General features: G+C 35.4%; 1 protein-coding gene across 1 annotated transcript in view; it reads right to left on the bottom strand.

Moving 5' to 3' along the window:
• The window catches only part of LOC150091425 (MKI67 FHA domain-interacting nucleolar phosphoprotein-like), an 86,748-nt gene extending 82,255 nt beyond the window's left edge, over nucleotides 1-4,493 (bottom strand). The window contains exon 1 of the mRNA XM_090383839.1: nucleotides 4,327-4,493. Within this exon, the coding sequence (XP_090239965.1) occupies nucleotides 4,327-4,434 (108 nt within the window). The 5' untranslated portion in view covers nucleotides 4,435-4,493. The remainder of the gene's footprint in view (nucleotides 1-4,326) is intronic.
• Between the last annotated feature and the right edge of the window lie 8,220 nt (nucleotides 4,494-12,713).

The raw sequence follows: 12,713 nt of genomic DNA on the forward strand, positions 1-12,713 counted from the left end.
TTATTTAGCATTAGTGGTTTAGCTATATTAGTAGCAGCAAATGATGCAAGAAAGAAAGCTTTATTATTATTATTTCGTATGGCAAAAATGAGGATACATTTGTAACAAACAATGTCAAAAAAATAAATAAATAAATTACAATAAGCCTAAAAACAATATTTACAGAAAAAAATTATAAGTAACATTTGATGAATTAAAATGTAATGTCCAGTTTATTCAGCCACTTAATAGCATCATCAGTAACACTATGTAGATCTTAGATGGAGCCTTCAAATCTCCTCTTTGGGCACTCCGAGATAACATGATGGATGGTCTGGGGCACGTTGTCACAGTCGCAGAATGGGTTTTCAGTTTTTCCCCACTTATGCAGCCAAAACTTGCATCTTCTGTGATTTGTTCGGATTCTGTTCAGGGATGTCCATTCCTTTCTTGGTAAGTTGAAACCTGGAACAGCTCTGCATGGATCACTGACTAAGCCCAGGTGGTCGGGATTTGAAGTAGTCCAGTCTTCGCGCCAGGTCTGGTCAGCATTAAAATGTGACTTGATAAGTTTCTCACCTAGCTTCCATGAGGGGTTCCTAGACTTCAATCTCTCCGGCTTCTGGGTTTGCAATCCTGATGTATGGGCAATTGAGGATTTCTTTGACATTTCTGCCATTCTTTCAGCAAGGCTATTTCTCTTCTTATATGAGGGGGATAGATGTTAGATAACACTGGTAGCCATTTTAAAGGTGTCGATTTAATGGTGCCTGATATTGTCCTCATTGTGTCATTCAGTTGGGTATCAACTTTTACAGAGTGTGCACTATTAAGCCATATGGGGCAACAATATTCTGCAACTGAGTAGACTAGGGCAAGGGCTGATGTTCGTAGCACCGTTGTATTTGCTCCCCAGCCTGTTCCACTGAGTTTATGCAAGATGTTATTCCTAGTTTTTTATCTTTGATGCAATATTACAAAGGTGTTGTTTATACGTCAGTGTTCGGTCCATTATAATTCCCAGATATTTTGGGCAAGGGTTGTGTTTCAGTTGTTGACCTTTATATTCCACTTGTGGCATATAGTTAGCCCTATGATTATCCAGATGAAAACAGCTAACTTCGGTTTTATTTAAATTAGGTTTAAGTCGCCATGTGTGAAAATATTTATTCAGGTTATGAAGATCCTTTGTAAGTACAATTTCGGCTGCACTGAAGTCAGTAGACTGGGCAGTCAGGGCTATGTCATCTGCTTACATGAATTTCCTAGAAGCAGTTGCTGGAAGATCTGCAGTATAGATATTAAATAATAATGGGGCTAGAACTGATCCTTGTGGTAAACCATCATTTAATATATAGGGCTTGCTCACTCTGCCATTTAAGTGTACTTCAAAAACTCTGTTGCATAACATATTGTTAAGTAGGATCGCGAGGGGCTTACAATCTTCAAAAATTTCAGAATCATTCCTTGTCGCCATACTGTGTCATAAGCTGATGTCAAGTCCACAAAGACTGCAATGGTCTTCTTCTTATCTTGGAATCCGTTCTCGATATGGCTGGTAAGTGCCAGTACCTGATCGCAGCAGCTTCGGCCTGGTCGGAATCCGGCTTGTTCAATTGGTATGTGTTGGAAGGTTGTGGTTGAAATTCTATTGTAAACCATTCTTTCAATTAATTTATAACATATATTTAAAAGTGCAATTGGGCGTTAATCTTCAGGGCAAGATCCACTTTTCCCAGGCTTTAGGATGGCAACTATTTTAGTTCTCTTAAACAAAGACGGGAACCTACCATTCTGCAAGATGTCATTAAAAAATTTAACTAGCCAATTCAGAGCTCGTGGACCACACTGTTTCAGGAACTCTGGATATATTCCGTCCACTCCGGCTGCTTTGCCTGGTTTTATTTCCTTTAGAGCTGTTGAAATCTCTGCAATTGTGAATTCTCCTGAGAATTGGGAGGTTGGTTCAGCCAAGGATAGTCTAGTTCTTAATTCCTTAAGTTTTTTGACTTCATCTTTGTTAGTATCGGTTGGTCTCTTGGAAATGTTGACAATTCTCTTGGCTACTTTTCCTGGGGATACTTCTGAGCTCTTATTAATATATTTGGGTGTACTACTTCCGAGTTTCCTCAGAAGTATCCATGCTTTTCTGCTTGAGTGTTGGAAATTCATACCTGCTGTCATTATGTTCCATTTTTCTTTCCTAGAAGAGTCTAAGCATTGCAATAGTTCATCAGCAATTTCTGTTCTATTGCTAAGTTGGTATTCTTCATATAGCTCATCACATCTTCTGTTCCAGCCAGGAATGTATTCTTTCCTATATCCTCTGGGAACATGTTTCTTTGCTATGGAACATATTAAACCAACAAATCGCTTATAATTGTCGGTTTTTGATGGGATCCATTGAATATTGTGATCCACCTCATTAGTGAAGGCTTCCCAGTGAGCTTTCCCAAAGTTCCAGCAAGGTACAGGCTTTGATCTTACTATTGGAACTTTGGTACAAATTTTTACAAGAATTGGTCTATGCTGACTACGAGGAAAATTATTCAAAACTTTCCTGCTACACTGCAAAGGTCTTCCGCACTCATCTCTTGAGACAAAACAGAGGTCTGGGTTGGTATCTTTGTTCCATCTGCCTGAGTGAAAGGAACCTTTCTCTTTTGCATTATACATTAAGAAAACATCCTCGACTTTAGACCACACCATCACACCAAGGCCATCTGCGTTAGCGTCAGCATAGCCCCAAAGAGTGTGCTCCTACTGTTGAAATCTCCCATAATTGATGGATGATGCACATTCTGGATAGCTTCTTTACACCAAGGTCAAGATGGTGGTTTATAGATATTTATTATTTCCAGGCCCATCACCCCAACCCTGGTAGTGAAAATGTCATTAGAGCTTATGTCCAAAATTTCTATTTGGTCAATTTTATTTCGGATATGCGTAGTGGTACCATAGCTTTTATGGAAAGTAGCCACGACAAGGCTGTATCCTGGTAATTTACATCTAGAGTAAAGTTGGTTTTGATCTTCACAATGTGTTTCTGTAGCAGCACAACATCTACATGGTAGTCGTTAAGCACTTTTAAAAGGTAGTCACTTTTTGATCGGCTTATACCCTCGATATTAAGTTGAAGAATATTCAGAGGGTGTCCTATGTTCTTTGTTGTTGTTTGGTTCTGAAAGGAGCCATTTAGATTAGGATAATGTTCCATGTTCTAAGTATTAATATAATGTATCCTCTAATGGCTGGGATATCCAAAAGCAGAGCTCGAGGTCCAGCAGCCAGCACAGTTGCTCACTTAGCACCACCCGGGAGACACGTGTAGGGCAATTTAAGGTTATTCCTATGGACATGTAGCAACGTTTGTCTCCCAGAAAGAAAGCTTATACAGCATCAGCCAAAAAAAATACCATTTCACCTATCCATTCCACACATCTATTCTGCAACTAACCTTTCTCAATTTGAATTTATGCATACCCTCGTGTGTACCCTGAGCAAGAGACAGAATCTCACTGACATTGAGCTTGCTCGATCCATTCAAAGCCTTAAACACTACAATCAGATCACCTCACAGGTGCCAAGTCTCCAGACACTGCAATTTTCAGAACTGAAGCCTTTCTTGGTAAGGGTGCCCTTTGTCCCTTTCTCTGTACTCATTCCAACAGCTCTACATCCTTCCTAAAATGAGGTCTCCACACCTATATGCAGTACTCAAGGTGTGGTCTAACCATTACCTTATACAATGGGATAATCACCTCCTTATCCCTGCTAGAAAAATCCCTGTATATCATTGTCAACACCCCAGAGCTGTGCTGGTAGCCTATCTGTACTGATCAGAAAACTATATATCTGATTGCACGATTACCGTTAGGTATTTTCCTTTGTTTAATTATTCCAAGATTATTTCAATTACATTTGAATTATTTTCTGTTTAATTATTCCAAGGTTATTTCAATGATCTTTCTGCAAACATTTACACTTTTATTGGCGCCTCTTAGTGTTTTTTTTTTTTTTTTTTTTGCCGTGAACCTAGTAGCAACACGTGAAAAGTTTTAGCTGACAATTGATACCAGTATGTGATACTCTGTGGCCGAAGCAATCACAATTGCATTGAACTCTGGTAATTTACTAAGCTAAAGTAAAGGACTATAAATTACATTCCATATTAAGTTCCGAAGTTTATATAATTTGTTGCACTTTATAAAAACAATTAAAATACTGCTTATGTACTTATGAATTAGATTCAAGTATATTATGAAAAGTTACATCGCTACGATTAAAAAACTGAAAACTCTCCTACTTCGCTAATACAACTTGAGGACAATAAAAACAAAAGCCTACCTTATTCTTTATTACACGTATACTCTCTTCATAATCTTTCTGGTTTTCAACTAATAAAGCCAATTCATCTGGTTGCTTGTTAGTCAAGCTACGCGAATTACCAACCATATTTAAAAGTCTCAAGAATAAAAATTTCAATAACACGTGAGCTTCTAACCAGGAAGTTGCCAGCTACAATATTTGCAATATTGTTACTCAGTTTATCCGTTAGGGGTAATTAATTCCACACCTACAAAATTTAAAGTTCGGTAAACTTTTCCTCTTCAAACCCATGAGTTGTAATAATTTTTGCAGCTACTCTTGCTTCTGGTTATTATTTTATAAATAATATAACATTTATTTTAAAATTAGTGATAGTACCATCACTTCTAGTAAGTCAAAATACTTCGCCTTGAATCTGTAGAATATAATAAAAAAAAAAAAAAATTAACACAAATCGATTTATTTAAAACTGACGAGCTTTTCAACTTGTTTTGAAAAACGCAGGGCTCTCGAGCAAGACTTTTGCGGATTTATCGGATGACTTGTCTACACCAGCATGTTAAAGAAGCAACAAAAGAGAGCAATAATCAAGATCTAATTATCAGCAGTAATTCTTCATACATTAAGAATTTGCAGATAAAAGAACCACTAGGGCTAATGTAGTTGGGGAAGGGTGTTACGCGATAATATTCCATAGAATCATACTTTTAGTAATGACCACTGTTATACTACATGAATATTCATGTGGTATAAGATTGGTCATTACTAAAAATATAACCACTAGGTCGCAAAGCTCGGAGTGTATTTATGTAGGAATTTCTTCATATGTGTTAAGGGAAGGTGTTTGCTTTCTATACAAGGGGATAATATATACAAAGTTTGCTTTTTATAGAAGGGAATAATCACCTCTTTATCCCTGCTAGAAAAATTCCTGTATATCATTGACAAGACACAATGAGCTACTCTTGCAGACCGTCTGCACTGCTCAGAAAACGTCATATCTACCTGCACAGTTACCCCCAGGTCCTTTTTACTCTCTACCACTGTCGGTGTAGCATCACAGAGTTGATACGTTACTCTGGGGTTACTGCTTTCCATATGTAGCACTTTACATTTGTCAATGTTAAACTTCAGTTGCCACCTCTCAAGCCCATCTGCTCAACTTTTCTAGACTCTGTTGCAGCAGCATACTGTCATTAACAACCCTGCCGACCTTTGTATCATCTGCAAATTTGGACATTAAGCCTGATATACCATCATCAATATCATTGATGAATACAGAAAACAACAATGGACCCAACACTGAACCCTGGGGGAATACACTAATAACATTAGTCCACGAAGAGTCCATTGATTACCACTCTCTGTCTTCTCCCACTCAACCATTCCTTTATCCATAGCCGCAAATTGCCGCCAATGCCACATTTCTCCAATTTGTGCAACAGTCTTCCATGTGCAACAGTATCAAAAGCTTTTCTAAGATCCAAATATATGATATCAAAGTTATTGTTTGCATCAAGTTCCTTTGTGACTACATCATAGTATCCAATCAAATTAGTCAGACAAGACTTCCCCTTAACAAACTCATGCTGTGTCCAAGCTATAACTAAAGTCTTGTCTAGATGATCCTGCAGTGCTTCTTTAACCAGTGCCTCCATTAATTTCCCTGGAACAGAAGTTAAACTAATAGTTCTGTAATTACCTGTGTCTTCTCCTGATCCTCCTTTCTGGATTGGGGGCACAATTCCACATCTCCAGTCCATGGGTACCTCCCCTGAGTCCAAGGAAGCTCTCCTAATTATAGATAAGGGTTTGCTTGCTTCCTTTGCTGCCTCCTTTAATATAACTGGATAGATTCCATCCACCCCAGGTGCCTTTCTTATGTTTATCCTCAACAATTTCTCCTCCAATTTACTCTCGGTTATTATAAGATTATCTAGCTTACTGCCAGAGTTAAATACACCTCTGGCATTCCCCTCCCTGAATAACTCCTCATTCGTGAATATATTATGTTCATATGATTCATATAATATATATATATACATATATAAAATTAATATATATAGGCCATGCTGGATTAAGTTAACCTAGTTGGGCAAACTTGATTACCAGATTCAGAAGCACAATAATACTTATATGTCAAAGCGCCATTAAAAAGAAAAAAACACATACACTCACATATTTCTATATATATATATATATATATATATATAGGTCCACAATTGTTTTAGGTCCCTACTCGACATTTCTGTTTGATGGAGTAAAAACATAAAGCAATTTTCTTTATCAAGGGTTATTTTTTTTGTTATTTAATATTTATAGTTGTTTATGTGAATTCCTATTTATTTTCCTCATGGTAAGAAAAAATTTATAATTTTTCTTTCTCTCATTAGTTATAAGAATTGAAATTCAATTCGACTCAAAATAACAACAAAGATTGTAGTTCTGAATCGGACATAATTTTTAAATTTTGAAAATTCATTAGTTTTAATATAATGAAAATTGTTAAATGAGTAACATATTTTTCAGAAATTCAGATCAATTTTCGAAATTTCAAAATTAAATTTACTTTGAATGACTATAATCTCTTCGTTTTTATCATGAGTAGTTTTGAATTCTCCCGTACGAAAAAAAAAATTCCAATTTCCTGCTCATTAAATAGTAAACTAATTCCTATTTACCCTAGATGTCTAAGAAAAAATCAACAAAATTATCTCGTGCTCAAAATAAAAAACGGAAGGCCCCACGGGAGGAATTGTGCAACCAATTGTCTGGTTCTTTAAGCAAGTTCTTAGAAACCTCAGAAAAAAGAAAGAAGACTGAAAATTCACCACCACCATGTTCTGAAAATTTTCAATCGTCTGAAGAAGGAAGTGGAACAGAAGCGCAAGAACAACGGAGTGTGCCATCAAAGTTCCATGGACTTTGATGGCAGAACCAGAAAAAAACAAGTAGAACAGAAACGCAAATATAACAGAGCGTACCATTAACATCTACTACTACTCTTCCAGAATCGATTAAATAAACAGAAATTGGTGACGTTTCTAAAAATTTCTCCCAATTAGAAATCCAGGTACGTGGCCAAAATTCTTAACAATTAAAAAAAAAAAGAGACTGTCTAATCGAACATCCTCCTTCTCAAATAATCAAATGGGATTTTCCAAGAGATAATTTAGAAAGGAAATTTTCCACTTCTTATTATAGTAGGTTACTTTCAAATCGAGAAAAAGTATTGAGATTATGGCTAGTATACTCAGTTTCTAGAGATTCGGCATTTTGTTTGTATTGCAAACTTTTCGGAGATGGCAATTCGCAACTTAATAATGAATTTGGATACAAAGACTGGCAACCCCCAGGGGTTCACATTTGGTGAGTATGGGCTTGGCACACCCACAGTCCTGAGTGCTGGATATCATCATTCTTCTCTTTCTCGCCTTCTTGGTTTCTACTTCTCTCTCTCTCAGGGTAATTCAGAATTTTTTTTTTTTTTTTTTGGTTGGTGCAGCATAAGCCTCTGGCTTCCTTGCACCATATAGCTAACAATAATAATAATAACATTTGTCACATTTAGCCCGACAATCTATAGCTTTCCGCAGATCATCTGAACAGTTATATGAAAATAATAATGTAAATTTTTTGAAGTTAATAGAAACTTTTTAAAAATGTGATGCAGTTATGGCGGAACATTTACGTCATATTCAAAACTCACCTTCAAAAAACATCGCTCATTATTTGGGACATCAAATTCAAAATGAAATTGTTGAATTACTTTCTGATGCTATTAGCCAAAATATAATAGAAATGGTCAAAGATGCAAAATATTGTTCCATTATTTTGGACACAACCCCTGATGTAAATCGCATCGAACAAATGGCAATTATAATCCGTTTCGTACATTATAATAAAAAAACAAGCACAGATGACATCAGAGAATATTTTTTTTTAGGCTTTTGTCCTGTAGATGACACAACTGGACAGGGATTGTATGAATTTATTTTAAGTTATATTTATAGACTAAAATTGGACATTCAAAATCTTCGCAGACAGAGATACGATAATCCGCTAATATGAGGGGTAAATACAACGGGATACAGCAAAAGTAACTATAGAGCTTTTTATGTTCCTTGCTTAGCCCATAGTCGTAATTTAGTCGTCAATGATGCTGCAAAAATTTCGTTTGAAACTGTTAATTTCTTCAGTGTAGTTCAAGAATTTTACAATTTCTTTTCTGTATCCCCGAAGCGATGGAATATTTTACTTAAATATGTAAAAAAAAACTAACACTAAAATCATTATCTAATACGAGATGGGAAAGTCGAATCGAAACGATTAGACCTTTAAAATTACAGACCAAAGAAATATATCTTGCTTTAAAAGAAATTGCAAATGATTCAACAAAAGATATTGACACAAGATTTCAGGCTAACACATTGACATCAAAATTAACATCATTTAAAATTATTTGTTTCGTTATTTTGTGGCAAGATATTTTGAGTAAAATTAATGTCGTTAGCAAAATGTTACAGAGTCCCGATTTTAACTTGAGCGAAGCTCTCGAAAATTTAAAAAAATTAAAGATGATTTAAACAAATTTAGAACAGATGAATCATTTGAATCTATCAAAAGTTATGCGATTCCAATCGCAGAATACATTAATATCGAACCAACGTTTCCTGTCAATACAAGACATAGAAGAAAGAAAAGATGTTTTGATTACGAATCAACAGAAGAGTACATCATAGATCCAAAATTAAATTTTAAAACATTTTTTTTTTTTAGTATTAATAGATTCTGCTTTAATGTCATTGTGTGAGCGATTTAAACTTTTAGAAGAATATAATGACACGTTTAAAATTATATCGAAATTAAGTACACTATCGGATTGGGATGAAGGTTAAATTCTTACACATTGTAAAGATTTACAACTAAAACTAACAGATTACTCAAATAAGAGTTGTGATATAGTTTGTGTATCTCTATTGGAAGAAATAAAATCTTTGGAATGTTTCTTAAAAACATGACACCCAAAGATGTTTAGAATTTTATTTATAATAATCATTTAGTTGATTCTTTTCCAAATATTGCTATTTCTTTAAGAATATATTTGTCATTCCCAGTAACAGTTGCTACTGCCAAAAGAAGTTTTTCAAAATTGAAGAAAATAAAAAATTATTTAAGATCCTCAATGTCTCAAGAGAGATTATCTAATTTATCAACAATTTCTATAGAAAGTGAAGTGTTCGAAGAATTATATTTAAGTAATATAATTAAAAAGTTTGCTAGTTTAAACGCCAGAAAAGTTACAATATTGTATTAAAAATATGTTAGAAATATCTTTATAATCATAATATAAAAAATTATATTATTTTTCTTGTAACTATACATTATTTTTGTTATTAAAGCATTTATGTACTGAAAGGTTGTTATATGTATGTACTGTAGTATCAACAGCTTTCCCTTTTCCTTTTTGTCCATCATAAACAGTGACTATTACTGTATAGTGCTTCTGGGTCTAAGAGTTTAAATTTACAGTTAGATCATTGAAGGGGCGCCGAAAAGCAGCTTGCAGGCGCCTCTGTAGCCAGGTGGGAAGAAGCAGCAGTGCGTAGCACACGCCTCTTGATTAGACCGGGATTCGAGCCCGTCACCACCAAATACGGAGGATGCGGAAAGGTCAGGGAATGACCACCGCATATTCCCGGAGCAATATGGCCTTAGTTGCTAATGCTCCTAAAAACCAAATAATAACAATAAATAAAAGCAGTGTGCACAAACACACCGTACATATGAGCGCCGGCCCTGTATACACTCCAACCTAAAAGTTTGATTTACTAGCAAATGACAAATTTTCGTTACTTTTTTTGAAATTTGTTTTGACAATATTAGGTCTGCTATAATAAAAAAAAAAAAAAAAAAACACGCTACAAAGTGTTTTAAGATTTTTTTTTCTTATGATCTGGAAAATTTAGAGAAAAAAAAATTGAAACGATTAATATACTGAACTGAACTATACTGAATTTTTGTCAAAATGTTATCAACGAGATTTTATCACTGCCTCACACAAACTTGGCATTCTGGCGATTTATTTTATAATCGCGCCTTGATTAACATTATTCCAAGCTATCTGCAAGATTTTCCATTAATTCTGTGAACTTGTATAGACTTCACGGTCTAGATCATCATCATCATCCATTTTCAATCCACTGCAAGATGAAGGCCTCTCCAGCAACTTTCCAGTTCCTTCTGTTTTGAGCACTGGCCATCCATTTACTACTCACAAACTCATGCATTTCATCTCTCCATCTCCGACTTTGTCTTCCAGGTTTTCTTCTAGCTCCTCTTGGATACCATTCTGTTATTTTTTTAGTCCATCTGTCATCATGTCTTCGAGCTATGTGTCCTGCCCAAGACCATTTTAGTTCTTTAGTTATGATAAGAATGTCCTTTACTTGAATTTGCTGCCTAATCCATGTGTTTCTCTTCTTATCTAACAGTCTGATTCCCAATATAATTCGTTCCATTCTTCGCTGTGTAGTTCTCAGCTTCTCTTCCATTCTTTTGGTGAGTGCCCAAGTTTCACTTCCATAAGTCATGGTGGGGAGTATACATTGATTCATTATTTTACGTTTCAGACAATATAATTTGTCTGAAACGTAAAATAATTCCCAATATAATTCGTTCCATTCTTCGCTGTGTAGTTCTCAGCTTCTCTTCCATTCTTTTGGTGAGTGCCCAAGTTTCACTTCCATAAGTCATGGTGGGGAGTATACATTGATTCATTATTTTACGTTTCAGACAAACTGGGAAATTGCTCTTCAGTATGTGACTATATTTCCTGAATGCTATCCATCCAAAATTTATTCTTCTCTTGACTTCCAGCCATTTATCATTATTACAGCTAATAACTTGTCCCAGATAAGTATATGACTCCACATTTTCAATTACTGCTCCTTCAATCATTATTTCCCTTTCCGTGGCATACTTGTTCATCATTACTTTTGTTTTAGCCATATTCATCTTTAGTCCAAAATCCTTACTAACTGTGCATAACTGATTAAGATTTTCCTCTAATTCTTTGGATCGTGGCTTATAACCACAATGTCATCTGCAAATCGTAAATGGTTTAGGTACTCTCCGTTCACATTGACTCCTTTCTGTGACCAGTCTAATCTTCTGAAAGCTTCCTCAAGGGCAGCAGTAAACAGCTTCGGAGATATTGTGTCTCCTTGTCGAACTGCTTTCTCGATTTTAAATTTGCTACTGTTTTTGTCTAGTCTAATCTAATAAAGGAGGTAGCACTCTCATATATTTTTTTCAAAATCATAATATATGTGGTATCTATGCCTTGTCTTTGCAGTGCCCGAAACATTGCCTTATGCTGTATGGAGTCAAATGCCTTTTCATAATCCACAAATGCCAGACATAATGGTGTTTTATATTCAGTTGCTTTCTCCATTAGCTGTGATATTACATGAAGATGATCCATAGTTGAGAATCCTGTCCTAAAGCCAGCTTGCTCTTTCGGTTGATTCTCATCAAGTATTCTTTCTAATCTGTTAGTAATGACCCTTGTGAACAACTTGTAGATGTGGGATAACAAGCTAATTGGTCTATAATTTCCAATTTCTGATTTATCTCCTTTCTTATGCAGCAAAACTATGATTGCATTATTCCACTGCTTAGGCGTCACACCTTTTCTAATGCACTTGGTGAAGAGCCTTGCCAGTTTTTGTGTTATGTCTCTTCCTCCCAATTTTAACAACTCTACAGTAACTTCATCTTCCCACGGGGCTTTCCGATTCCTCATTTTCTTCAATGCATGTTCTACCTCATCAGGAAGAATATCGGGTATGTCGTATGTGTTGCTACTTTGCAATCCATCTTCCCCACTGCTGGTATCATTTCCTCGCTCCTTGTATAATTCTCTACAGTAGTCTTCTGCTATTTGAATTATGCTTTCGCTGCTGTTTATAAGTACACCATCGCTATTCTTCAGTTTCAGTATCATTTGTCTTTCTGTATTACTGCTCATGGCTTTGTTTTTTTGTTTGATTTGGATTTTATTGGCGCATTAGCATCTAAGGCTATAATGCGCCAAGATTAGGTAATATATAAAAATTTATTCTCTCAGTGACCTAAGTAGTTAGGCCACCATGTCCAGATATATAATAAAAGAAATAATAATAACGTAAAAATTTTAAATACGAGTAAAAACCTTTATTGATTTAAAAAATCTAAAAACAACAGACACATTGTCATTGTCGGATAAAATCAGACTGAGTGTATACGGCTCAGTCAAATGGTTAAAAGCGGTAAAACGGATATTGCTAAAATCTGGACAGTCAACTAAAATGTGTCTTATTGTTCAAATTGTGTCACAGGACTCACACATAGGAGGGTCATCA

The sequence above is a fragment of the Mastigoproctus giganteus genome, chromosome 1 (genome assembly GCF_048544385.1).
Source record: "Mastigoproctus giganteus isolate SK-2022 chromosome 1, ASM4854438v1, whole genome shotgun sequence".
In the NCBI taxonomy this organism is placed as follows: domain Eukaryota; kingdom Metazoa; phylum Arthropoda; class Arachnida; order Uropygi; family Thelyphonidae; genus Mastigoproctus; species Mastigoproctus giganteus.